This window comes from Melospiza melodia, chromosome 1 (genome assembly GCF_035770615.1).
Source record: "Melospiza melodia melodia isolate bMelMel2 chromosome 1, bMelMel2.pri, whole genome shotgun sequence".
Classification (NCBI taxonomy): Eukaryota; Metazoa; Chordata; class Aves; order Passeriformes; family Passerellidae; genus Melospiza; species Melospiza melodia.
Window position 1 is genome coordinate 19,616,646 of NC_086194.1, and position 13,334 is coordinate 19,629,979.

The 13,334-nt window shown below is 37.6% G+C and overlaps 1 protein-coding gene across 4 annotated transcripts in view; it reads left to right on the forward strand.

Annotated features, from left to right (window-relative positions):
• The window catches only part of NEBL (nebulette), a 246,967-nt gene that overhangs the window by 181,872 nt on the left and 51,761 nt on the right, over positions 1-13,334 (forward strand). For 2 of the 4 annotated variants that reach the window (XM_063150172.1, XM_063150181.1), the window contains exons 8-11: positions 5,185-5,292; positions 6,849-6,953; positions 11,524-11,631; positions 12,578-12,688. The exons of the other annotated variants lie outside the window; for them this stretch is intronic. In XM_063150172.1, the coding sequence (XP_063006242.1) occupies positions 5,185-5,292; positions 6,849-6,953; positions 11,524-11,631; positions 12,578-12,688 (432 nt within the window). The remainder of the gene's footprint in view (positions 1-5,184; positions 5,293-6,848; positions 6,954-11,523; positions 11,632-12,577; positions 12,689-13,334) is intronic. 4 annotated transcript variants of the gene reach the window in all.

The following is a 13,334-nucleotide window of genomic DNA, read 5'->3' on the forward strand; positions in this document are numbered from 1 at the left end:
TTGCAGCTGCCTGTTTTTGCCAATGAGACCAAGCAGTAACCTTTTCCAATAGCCCTCTCCATCTTCCCAAGCCTGGCACCCATGAGATTGTGGCCAACAATCACAAGTGAAAAATATCAGCTGGATCATGGGGTTCTGCAGGCTGCTGAGCCAGCTACGTGGAAGGCTTCATCAATGCACATTTTATCTCATTTTTATTAGATGTGCTTTTTATCTTGGACAATGCAAGCTGCATCTGCAAATCCTTTATAATAGGGCCTCTTCACTGCCAGGAGCTGGGATGGCAGCAGTTCTAGTTGAGATCTTCTGTGGAAGGCAGCATTCACTGTGCAATTTTAACTTCTTTAGAAAGTCCAAATAGTGCAGAAGGTGTGACAAGAAGGGAGAAGGTGACAAAATCTATCTTATGTTTGGTTTGTTTGTAAAGAAGATTCTTATTAAACCTTGGTGGTCTGAACTCTGCAGTCACTGGCCCTGGATGCAGGTTTTAGGATCCTTTCCTGCATTTTCCTCTCCTCAGTCTGAGCTGCTGTGGCTGCTTGGCAGTGTGTGTGATGGGGACTGTGCTTTCAGAAGAGGGGCAGCACCTCAGCCTGACACTGGAGGGTGGAGGGTGCAAATGCTGGGCAGCTCTCAGCAGCAGGGAGGTGCACTCAGCAATTCCCCCACGTCCTCTGAAGGAAAGGCAGTGGCCACGAGTTGTCTAATGTTCTTATGTATTACTTGAATCATTATAACACTTGGACACACTAATCATAAATCAAGAGCACAGAAAAATGAAGATGACGCCTGTGTCCAAAGAGCAGGGTGGTGGGGCAGGATGAGGAATGCACCTGTGCTGGAGGAGAGAAAGAGACCTCAATACAGGTCAGTCATTTCAGTCCTCTTCATGCAAGGATCATGAAACAGGTTTGTAACACAAAATATAAAAAGAGTAAAGTTAATGATCTCTTTATTGTCTCCAGACTTTCTGGCTTTTAGAGTTTCCATTTGTTTCTCAGAAAATGGGAAGATCATAAACTTTTTGTGTTGAAAGTTGATAATCTCCCTTAATTACACGAATCTATAAGCTGCGACATGCAGAGAAATATTAGTTATTTGACCCTCACAGTAAATTTGCAAAGTTGACAATTCTGATGGATGTAATGGGAAGAGAAGATGATAACATGTTTTAATGTGGTGCATATGGGTAGGTAATTTAGGGAGTATAGAGAACAGGAGCAAGAAGAGGTCAGGCAGTGTGGGTGTAACGAAGGGAGAAAGCAATCAAGGCAAGCAGGAAAGCAAACAAAGCGAAGAAAATAGTGTTAATGTTTGACTGGCACTCAAGGCTCTACAGAAATCACCGTTTTCTCTCTCTCTCCTTTCTTTCCTTTTTATTTTTTATTTAACAAAGCTTTTGACAACAACAGCAGCAAAAATAATAGCTCCCAGAACTAGTATATTTACCCACAGCATGTGGTAGCCCTTTTCTGTTGATTTTAAATGAAATTTAAAACAGAAACTGTGTTAGCCCTTGTGAAAACATGGAGCTTGTCAATTTGCCGAGTGTGCATTGTATAATTTGGGCTATTTTTTTTCTATTTTTTAATTAAAACAAGCTCTTGTTCATGCCTTCTTTATGTTTTTAATGCATTTTATTAGCTTTTTCAAAGAGCTGCTGATATGAAGTATTCCTCTTATGGTGTTCAGTAACTGGTTTTAAGATAAATAATTTTGGATATTCATATTTGTTGCTGAATCTGGTGCTTATTGTTTTAAGGATAAAATTGTTAGAGTTAGAATGTTTTTCAAAATGAACCTTCTTTGAGATTTTCAGTAACAACCCAAAGAGCCTAGAATTTTCTCAGTCTTTCTTTGCTTTAAACTCTGCTAGTTCTTTTAGCAATGAATGTTTCAATTTTGCTCTTTGTTTATGCTACATTTCCTTCAATATATATGTGCTCTGACAGGTTTTTTCCCTTTTTAAAGATGGTTTCATATGGTCATGAGGAAATGCTTTAGCTGCAAGTGTCTGCTTCATCATGGGATCCCAGTGGTTGAATGATTCAATTTTTGTAGTTTCTTTGTAAATCTGAACAGTGGGTGATGTCATCCACTTCTGAAACTGAACACTCCCTGTGTGAACAGCTTTGAACTACAGATTTGATTTAGGAATGTTGCTGCTAAGCTTCAAAAGACACTGCTCTGTCCAGCTGCAATTCTGACTTTTATAGGTTTTGTGCAAGGCCGATGAGAAGTTTGTTTATCCAGGCCTTATTTAATTCCAGTTTGGTTTTTCAGGGATGTTGTTGTGATAAAAGGCTGCAGAGTCTGCTCTTTCTTAAGCAGTCTTTAGAGAGCAACCTCCACGCATTTCTTTTAAATTAACCCCCACCATATAATCTCTAAAAAAATAAACAAACTTAAGACTTTAATGAAGATGGTAAACAAGTAACTGTCCTTTTAAGTCCTCATTAAAGTAAAGCTCTTGGTTAATGATGAAATTTGTAGATAAGTGTCCACTAACAACCGTCAATTCTACTCCCACTTGTTTGCTCCTTCACCATATTATAGCCTTGCTAAGGCCTCCCCCCTTCAGATGGTTTAGAAATTATATGAGGTATTTTTCTTCCTTGTTTTTATTCAGAACCCTTTCTCTCAGGCATGTTTCCTCTCTTTAAACTGCATTTACCCTGTTCAAAAGGATGATGAATTCTGCGTGGTTTCCTTCACCATGACTCATCCATGGGCTTGCTCTTCTTTCTTCACTCTATCCCACCCCACGCTTCCTTTCAAAAGGGAGAAGGAACCAGAAAAATGTTGATAAAAGAGAAAGTGTACATCTACATAGCTGTCAATGCAACAAATCCCCTATGGCAGGTCAGTTAAATGACTGCTGGAAGTGCTCTGGAGACACTGCCAGGGTTGTCTGTTAGTGCTGCTGTGCTCCGCTTTGCTCAGAGTGACCTGTGTGATGGAGAGGGGAGCAAAGGCAATGAGCAGAGCAGCCAGGGCAGGCAGCAGAGCCTGGGGCTGTGAGACAGCCCTACTGCAACCAGTACATTTACACTCATCATGATTAGGGGATTTCTTTAATTTTGAAACCCTCCTGCGCATCAGGACTTGGGGCCCTGTGAAGAGTCGGCTCACTGGTCCCCCCTCTGTCCTTCAGTGGCAGCAGTGTGATCTGAAGTGACTCTAAAGAGGGTCTGTCACTGGAACCTCTGGATTGAAATGTACTGCTAAAAATTTTTTAATGATGGCACGAAATGACTGCAGCTGGAAGATGGCAAGCCAGTTGCGAGCAGAGGTCCCTTTGGCACCAACGCTTTCTCACTTAACAAGAATTTCTATATCATGTTGTGCATTTGGTCTGTGTGCACTGTTTGTGGCATTTATTGGCCAGGAGAAGGCAGCCTGCGGTGGTTGGGTTTTTTAGTCTTATGCTTGGTGTTGTTGTCATGTGGGTAAAGGAGTAAAAGACAGTTTTGCTCACCCAGCTGTCTTGATCTCTGGCTTTTTGAATGGCATATTATAGCAATGCCTGATTTTCATTAGAAGGCAAATTTTGGATTCACCTTTTAAGAGAGAAAAGCACTCTGATTTATTCCTTCACTGCTCATACAGAGCATGGATTTGCCTTTGTATTCAGATAAATGCTTTTGCACTTGATCCAATGCCAAGGCAAATATCAAACAATATAAACCAGATGAATATACCAGAAGGCAATAGATACTCTCTTCTGCTGTTAGTGTGAAAGATTATGAAGTTCATCATGTGTTCAGATAAAGTTTCTCTTTAAAAGTAGCAATGTTTTAGAATTCCCTTACTTCTCAAAATTAACTAAGTGCTGGAATAATAATATAGCATTTCAACCTATATGGCTGGTTCCTGTTTGCTTAGCTTAATTTTTGTTTCCTGTTATCCTGATTAATGAAATAGTGGACATTGTGGGTAAAGATAATGAAATTGCATAAGCTGAATCATGTTGAGGGTCTTTTGAGGCAAGGAAGAACTGAAAATCAGGAAAAAATAACCCTCTTCCCACAACTAAGGCTGGGAAAAAAAATTGAAGATTGTTTGAGGTGGCTTAACCACTTTATCAGACATTCATGTGGGAATAGAGAAAAAAGGAGTAGGGAAGAATCCTTGTATTTATTTAGTGAGAGCGTGGTAAATTATAATGGATGTTGCATAGGCTCAGATATCAGGTGTCTGCCTAAAATTCATGAAAGCAGCATAATTCAGACTGAACTTTATTCTCCTCCATTATGCCCAGCTGTTGGAATGAAGCAGACATGTGTGCAGAGTCTCCAGATGTTTGATGATCTCTCACAAAGGGAGCAAAGGAGGGAGATATACTGTTTGTTCAATTTCATATTTTCAGATTCTGAATTCAGTTTTTCAACACATTTTATGGAATTTTTGGACTTGTTTACTTTTAGTGCCATTGTCTCCATATTTCTGTATTGCTTATTTCCTCTTACAAGCATTGTCATTCCCCCTTTTTCTTTTGAACGAGAAGAAAAAGATGAAGGTGAAGGCAAGCAGTCATTTAATTATGCTTTCCAGCATTGTAATGAGGTGGGCATTATCCCCAAGAAAGGACTGTACTACAGAGGGATTCCTCAGTGTCCTCTAGGAAATTTCTGGCAAAATTAAAAAAAAGACCTGGCAGTACTGGTGGCAATCTAGCATAGTGAGAGTGACATGACCTGGTGGTGGGAAATTTGATTCTCACTTCCCACTTTCAAGTGGTTGAAAAATGTACAAGTTATTTGTTTTACAAATGTTACAATTTATTCACCTCAGACTTTTTTTTTTTTTTTTTGTTAAAACCACAATTTTGATGTTAATTGTGAATTGAATGAATCTTATTGGCTAATTATTATTGCTGGTCAGAGAGTTCTATTTGATTACTCATGTGAGTCATATGGTCTTGTTTCTGTTTTCTTTTTATAAGTCCCTCCACACCAGTAATCACATATCACAATCTTAAAATTTTAGTGAACATCAGATACATAAAACTTAATTTGAAACCAACACAAGACTGTCACAGGTATGGGTAAACTGAGTTTCTTTAAATTTTGTTTAAAGGTTTATGAATAAATTAATTGCATTTAATAAGCTTTTTGTAGTCGGAATTCTCTGCCTGTTTTAAGTGCTACATGTTAATATCAGACATGTTTGTTCTGTTGAAAGGTAAAATACAAAGAGAAGTTCAGTAAGGAAATGAAGAGTCACCAGTATAATCCTCTTGACAGTGCTTCCTTCAAGCAAGCACAGATTGCATCCTCTTTGGCAAGTGATGTAAGTTAATTTGCTTTGTATTTCATGTGCATTTACATGCTGAATAATCTAACGTTTGTTCACAGGTAGAAATTATTTTTTTCATCTTATGAATTCCTCTGAGCTACAGTGTCTGCTATACAGTGTGTAGCAGGTACAGCATGTTACTAATTTCTTCCTCGGCTTCTGACTGAGGGCCTGAGGAGTTTTTCATAACCATTTTAGATAAGATTCGTCTTGCCTAATTTTGTTTGTCAAAAGGTGTGGCCTCTTACTCTGAGCTAATTGCCTTGTACTTGGTCCTTTTTATTCAGAAAGAAATAAACAGGTCTAGAGGTCAATTCTTCTCACCTGTTAGAAGTGCCTGTCTTTAGAGGAGCAAAGTACTGTCATCTCTCCAATGGTTATAGAAGGAGGCTACATAAGCAGTTCAGATTTGGATGTCTATGTTTTAGACTTCATTATTCTGGTTGATCTTCTCAATGGCACTACAAAATACAGCAGTCACTAGGTTCAGCAATGGGTGGCTGCTGCTGGAGGCAGACTGGAGAAAACATATATATTGAGTGATAATGCTCTTGGGATGATATATTTAAAAGTATGTTTAATACTAAAAATGCGATCTTTTCTTTGAGGCTGTGATCCCAGATAGCCAAAAGACAAGCCTTCTTTCTGTAGTCCAGCATTTCTGAAGTGTGAGGTACCATGCAATTGGAACAGGAAAGACTGGCTCTGGGAAGCGTACAGAATATTATGTAATTATTTCGAAAATCTAAATGTGTAGTAAAAAATCAGTTGAAGCAGTTCTCATTATAAGAAATGGGCAAATTGAAGTGAGGAACATGATACATGTGTGGAAATGACTAAAGGTATTAGTTGAAAAGATTTCTCATCCAAGATAGGTAAGGTAGCTAGTTTTCTTCCTGTAAAGTTGGACATACAGATCTTCAGCTCTACAGGTTTTCCATTCTCAGAAGATTGGAAAATCCAACTGTAGGCTGATGGGATGTTACTTTCTGCTACTTCATTAAGTAATTTATCTTTTGCCTTAGGTTCCCATATGACTTATATTTGCTGCAAGCAATCTATATTGGATAAAGTGTCCAGGAACCCTTCCCTTTAACTGCAATATATCAAACTTGTAAATTGGATGGTGTGATTCCTGATAAGAATTCTAATTCTTTAATTCTAATAAGAATTAAAGGTGTTTAGAATGAATAGACCCAAAGTGTTGAGGAAGACACTCTTGATTTAAGTAGAGGGTGGGAAGGGAGGGGAGAGGAAAATAGAAGAAAATTAATTCTAGCCCAAAAAGTGATAGAAAGTGTGATTTTGTTGAAATGTCCTTGCTTGGAGGAAAAGTTTGAGTAGTTCCTAAGTACTCACTCAGCAGAATGAGTCCTACATTGGTCTTTCCTTTTCTTTGAAATAGTAGTAGATGACCACCATCTAGTGGCTGGGAGAGATTGTTCAGGCAAGCACTTAATGTTTTCTCTTTCTGAATGGTCACACTGTAATACAGAACTGTGAATTATTTTATTAATCTTTAGTTTGCATAACATGAATTTTCTTTCCAGGTGAACTACAAGAAAGATTTGGAAAGCCTACATGATCCAGCATCTGATCTACCAAACCTGCTGCATTTAAACCATGCTTTAAATATCAGCAAAACACAGAGTGATGTAAGTTGCCTTTTTAAGAATGACCTGAAAAATAAATCTAGTAAGGAATGTGCTATGTATAGTCATGGTAGGAAACACATTTTTGCTCTCAAATGTAGTGGGAAATAGTGTTGTAACTGTATTAGATGAGAGGTGTAGTGAAGAAAAACAGGTTTTTATAAAGACATATTTCAGTTATTAGAACAGATAATACATACTGTGGAAGAATCACACAGACTTCTGATGTTGAGTGCTTCTTTTCATATGTCTGAAACATTGACTGTTTTTCTCTTTGTTCTAAGACCTAAAATACTTCTTTCCTTGAAAATCTCATTTTGTCTAAGATCTTGCTTTCATCTGCAAGTCTCTGTACAGAAGTGGCCATTGTGCTAGTTTCATATTTGGACTTTTTTCATGAATGGCCTCTGTAGTCTTATCTTACTTCTGGGCTTCTCTGGCTAAGCTTTTTTCTCCTCCGGACTGTCTGACTCTTTCTGACTCTTCCTGCACTGTGTCAGATAAATAGGCACAGGCTCCATTCTGCCATGTAGCAAGACATGGCCCTTGATGGGGCTGGTGGTCTGATACATGGTCCTGGTGGGGGTTGAAGTAGGAAGGAAGAGCTAGGAAACTTGGCTCCTGTGCCATGGTGAAGGTTCTTTCCCACTCCAAGAGCACCTATGCTGCATGTCTGCTAGCTGGGTAGCTGCATTTGTCATCTTTACTCCAGAAAACACAGCAGGCCTGCAGAACTACTGCAGAGAGGCACAAATGGGTGGTGTTGGGAAGGAAGAATGTTGCTCTTTGGTTGGCAGGAGTTGAGCGTTTCATAGACAATTAACTCTCATGAGTAGGAGCACACTGGGTCATCTTTTGAGTCAGTGCCTACTTATGTCTAAAATAATCAAAACAATCCATCTATATTTGATTTCTGTGTGTTTTTTTTTTTTTTTTTTTTTTTTTTTGAGAATTGAAGCTTTTTTTTTTTGTCTGTCTTACTCCCTCTGTGAAGGTAACACTATCGCCTTTTGTATGAGTAATGAATGAGTTGGAATATTTTTCTTCCTGCAATCTTCATGCACTTTTTGGCCCAAATCTTGTTTCCTTCTATCCTTCTAGTATGGTAATATTGGCAGTCTTTTTTACTGATTAAATGAGTCCATCTTAGTCCATCCCTAAGAATGGACTTCATCAGTTTATCAACTTAGCTCTAAGAATTTAGAAGCCTGGACTTTCCCTTAAGGCAGATCATGTCTTGCAAATTGTATTTCTTTCTTTTGTCCTGGAGGGGTTGATTCATAATGTCCATGTGCTTGTCTGATGACTCCATAAATACTAAACCTATGATTTTTACATTGTCCAGATTCTAGTGGGTATTTTTATTTTGTACAAGAAGAGAAATGCTTTGTCAATCCCTAAGCTCTCCACTAAATAGTTGTCTTTTAAAGAAACCCCACTTTTACAGTCCTTCTCAGATTTGACCTCCCTATGTCATCGCTTTTATTTAAACACAGTTTATTCTTCTTCCTTTCTCCATTGCTTGTGTTCTCCTTGGCTCTCCACAGTTCATACCAAATCTGTTTTGTAATCTGCCACCATTGTAAAAAACAGTCTAACTGACTTCTTCCCTGTGTTAACTGATTTCCAAAGACTGTTTTCTTTTTCTTTCTTCTTTTCTTTTTCTTTTTTTTTTTTTTTTATTTTTGTTTTTTTTTTTTTTTTTTTTTTTCTTTCCCCTTCTGAAACAGAGCTGGTTGCTAATTGCCTGATTTTTCTGTTTCCCTGCAGTATGCCTTTCTCCATTGAAACCTATATGGTTAATTAAACTCATAAACTGATATTGTTGATTGAATGAGTGGTTTTGCTTATTGACCTGAAGTGTAGAAGTGTGTGCACTTTATAAAGCACTTACACTGTAATTTCAATGCAAGGGTGTTATACAAGTCAACTTCCATGGGAATAAATGCCAACAATTAGGAGGAAAGCTTGATGGGCATCTTTGGACATAAATAAACTGATTTGAACTGGTCAAACTCATCCTGGTTTTATTGTTGTGATGAGGAAGAAAGGTAGACTTCTCCCTTCATACACACATTTCCTGGCTTCACTTGGAATGGAGCTAATTTTCTTCCTAGTAGCTGGTGCAGTGCTGTGTTCTGGATTTAGGATGGAATCAATGTTGATAACACACTGGTGGTTCAGCTGTTGCTGAGCAGTGCTTGCACTAAGTCAAGAACTTTTCAGCTTCTTATGCAGCCCTGCCATTGAGGTGGCTGGTGGTGCATGAGAAGCTGGGAGAGGAGACAGGGTCAGCCAGGAGAGCTGACCCAAACTGGCCACAGGGATGTTCCACACCATATAGTGTCGTTCTCAGTATATAAACTGGGGGAAAGCTGGCTGGGGGTTCCTTCTCAGGGACAGGCTGAGCACTGATAGGTTGGTGATGAGTGACTTTTTTTCATTCACATCTCTTGGTTGTAAATTAAATGGTTGTTCATTTACTCCCTCTTTTTTGTTATTTTCCTTTTATTACTGTTTCTTCTTATTATTATTACAGCTTATTTTATTTAAATTATTTAACATTTCTTATCTCAAACCACAAATTTTCTCACTTTTACCCTTCTGATTCTCTACCCATCCTACTCGGGTAAAGTGTGTGAGAAGTTGTGTGGCTGGCTGTGGTTAAACCATGACAGATATATATGTAATTCTGATATGAACTATGGACACACAAAATTTGACACTTTGATATATGCAGAACAGCTAGTTTAACAGTTTTCACATTTTAAATCTGTTCCTATTGTGGAGACTTTCAGATACTGATGAAATTCAGGGTAAAAAAGGGGGAACTTAGATGTATTTCATTTTAATAAACAGGGTGAATAAACAGAACTTCAGAGACTGAATCTGGTGCTTGTAGTTTAGCTTAATGTAGCAAAAAGTTATGAGCTTAACTAAGTTGATTTTATACAATGTCTTAAAAATTTTCTACCATTAGCTGAGGAATGGAGTAAAAGTATGAGAGAAGTGTCTGTAGATGGAGGTAATTTTGTTTCCACTACTGAAGTGATTTTATTGTGTGACATTTAAAGTTCTTTCCACTAGGAGGCAAACCCAGACCATCATATGTGTTCCTTTGCACTTCAGATGTAAATAACAATGTTTATTTTCTATGAAACATAAAAACATCTGACTTTTAGATTAGCAGGAAAATATTTTCTCTAGGAATGTACAAAACCAATTTTTTATCATATCCTTTTTTTTTTAAAAAAATTCATCACAATGTTTTGAATTCGCATTTGATAAAACTCCCCAGTTTGTAGGACTAAAATACAGTTTCTTTCTTCTATATTTTTCCTTTCACAGTTATTTTAAATAGTATTTAAATTCCAAAACCTTCTGGATTTTGCCTGTGAAAACATTTTTTGGAATTTTTTTGTTCCAGTATGAATAGAAGAAATCATTTAAGCAAAGCAATTGTTTCTATCATTTAAGCCCAGACACTGCAGAACAAATCAATTCCAAAGAAAATGCAGTATTTCAAAGTCAGGTGTACACAACCACAAATGAACACATCTTGCAAAGAGAGAAATGCAGTGTTTTAACGGTGATTGAATCATGCACAAAGCCACATAATAGATTTCAGTGATGTACAGTGCATATTCAATCAGAGGCACCCCATGAGAAGAGAGGAGAGTGTTTTTGCAGGACCCAAGCCTAATGCAGAAGCCTGACAAGGAAAGAGAAATTCAGACGTTGCTATTTTTGAGGAGACATAGAAATTAAAATTACATTAGTCACTAAAAATGTAATATTTTGATTTGCAGCTGCTTGCTTTCCTTTAAGGCTTGTGTAACTATTCCATCATGCTCCACAGTGACTGATGGAGATAAGTAATGTGTTTGCCAGTCTTAATCAAGAGTGTGAATGAATGAGTTCAGAAGGGTTCTCCAGGTTTCCAAACAAAGTGTATTTCCTTTGTAAGTTAGCATAAAGGAATAAGTTGATGGCTTAACCCTGTGTCCTTCACTGTGATTTTGCTGCCAGCTCTAAGGTCACGGTCCCTGGTAGATGTGAGGGGAGTGTTGGTGCAGGACAGGGCCGGACCAAAGCAGTAGTTTTCCTTCCCTTCTCCTTCCCACAGGTACAAACAAAAGTGCATTTGAGAGTGGTACTTCTGAGCCTGGAACTAAGACCTGTGGGGCTTGGCTGTGAAACAGATTTTGTTGTTGTTACAGTAAATGTGTTGTTTTATGGAAACAACAGGGGATCCCATTAAAAAGCTGAGAAGTGTTCAGACATAGGTCATTTGACCAAACCCATGCAATTGGTTTAAGGATTTTACTTGATGCTCCATATTCCTGTTGTCTTCAAAGTTCACAATTTCTAGGTCTGAATGGTGTAGAAAAGGAATAAATTAGTCCAAAACATATTACCTTATCTAACTGGCCAACAGGTTAAGTTTGGGTGAAGTCTTCCAAGTCAAAACGTCTAAGGGAGTATGGCTAAGACAGGATTTGTTTCTTCCCAAGGCAAGCAATCAGATCTCATATTCTCTAGCTGTTAACAGACTTTATTTTAATTTTACTAGGTCAAATACAAAGAAAATTATGAAAAATCTAAAGGCAGATCAATGCTGGAGTTTGTGGATACACCAATGTATCAAGTTTCAAAGGAGGCTCAAAAGATGCAAAGTGAGGTAAGTAAAAATGTACTTTTTGAACAAGTAAAATTTAGATCAACAGAGAAGTCAGCAGACATCTTGTACTCAGGTTAAGAAAATGTATGAAGCAGAGGGTAAATTGTGGATATGGTAGAGTTATACTGAATAGTTATCTCTGCTGTTCTGTAGTCCAGTTCTTGTGAATTTGCTTTTTTCTCAAAAGGCCATTGATACTAACAACACACACACATCATTTAATTGAGAAGAAGCTCAATAGGTCATCTAGATCAGAGATTAATAACTTTTGAAATTTTCACTTGAATTCCATCTTTAGGGGAGGGATAGTTCTTATGTGGGAGCAAGTGAAGCCACAAAATCCAGTCTAACCCCATGATTTAGCTGAAACATCCTCCTGCCTTTCCAGCCTGGGAAACTCATCAAGGAGGGGGGACTGTTCCCAGGCTCCAAAACAGCACTGGCTGTCTTATATCAGGTCATGTTTTTCTAACTTTTTAAAAAAACTTCAAATGATGGAGATTTTGTGACTTCCCAGACAATCTAGTCCAGGGCATTACCATCCATCCTGAGTGAGATGGATGCACCTGTGTCCCCATGCTGCAGTTTGATTCCATTAGTTTTGCTGTGTCATGAAAAACAGATGATCTCAGCCTCTTGGTAGAAACTTTAATGAGTTTTAAACCATTACCTCGTGTGCCATTTGTCTTCTCTTTTTCTTACCAAGAAAATGGTTTCTTTCATAGATCAGGTTCAACATTCTCCTTGGACATAGTGTACACATATTTTTGTCTAGATTATATCTGTTTGCATAAATAAACTAGATAATGAAATGCATAAGTTGCTTATTAGTGTGAAATATAATTGATGGCAGGGCTTATTTCTGGGTCTGTTTATAATGTCTCTCCTAAAATGTGCTTGGAATTGCATATGCATGTACCACTAATTGTTGGTTTTGCTACAATAGAAAACATACCGCAGAGATTTTGAAGAAGGGATCAAGGGAAGACCTTCACTGGATTTAGACAAGACCCCAGAGTTCCTGCATATAAAACAAGTCACTAATCTTTTGAAAGAGGTAAAGGATTTTTTTTCAGTTGTTAAGTTGTAAATGAGCAATAAGAAGCATCAATACAAGCTGCTGAGTGCTGAATAATTTAAAACTTTCTTGGCAGCTACATACAAGTCACTTCCCAAGTAGAAATTCCTTCACATCATTTTGTATTCTGAATAGTTCTGTAGTAAAGAAGTTATAAAGTCCAGCACACCTCAACCAGACTATCACTTCTCTTTTCAGATAGATAAAGGGGTGGAAGCAAGGATTTCCATTGGTGTCCAGATGGCAGTTTTTCCCTTTGAGTACTTATTTCACATTAATGGTAGACTGTTGTGGTTATACAGACGCCTTGAACTGCATAGAGTCAATTATAACTAACTTTATTAAAATGATTGTCTATCATACATGTTAAGGATAAAAAATGAAGAAGACCAAAATTCCATAATAGAGATGTGGTATTACATAACTGCTTTAGTCCATTTTGTTAGAAGGTACAGGTTTTCTGTATGCCTATTGTTTCCTTCAGATTTGTGAAATGTTCTTCAGTTGTATATGTCACTAAAAATTATTATTTTTTTTTTTCCGTAACTGAGAATCCTTCTACCTTTAGTATTTTTATATTATTATTTAAAACTGATTTCGTGTTAGGTTTTGAGTATTGTTTGAC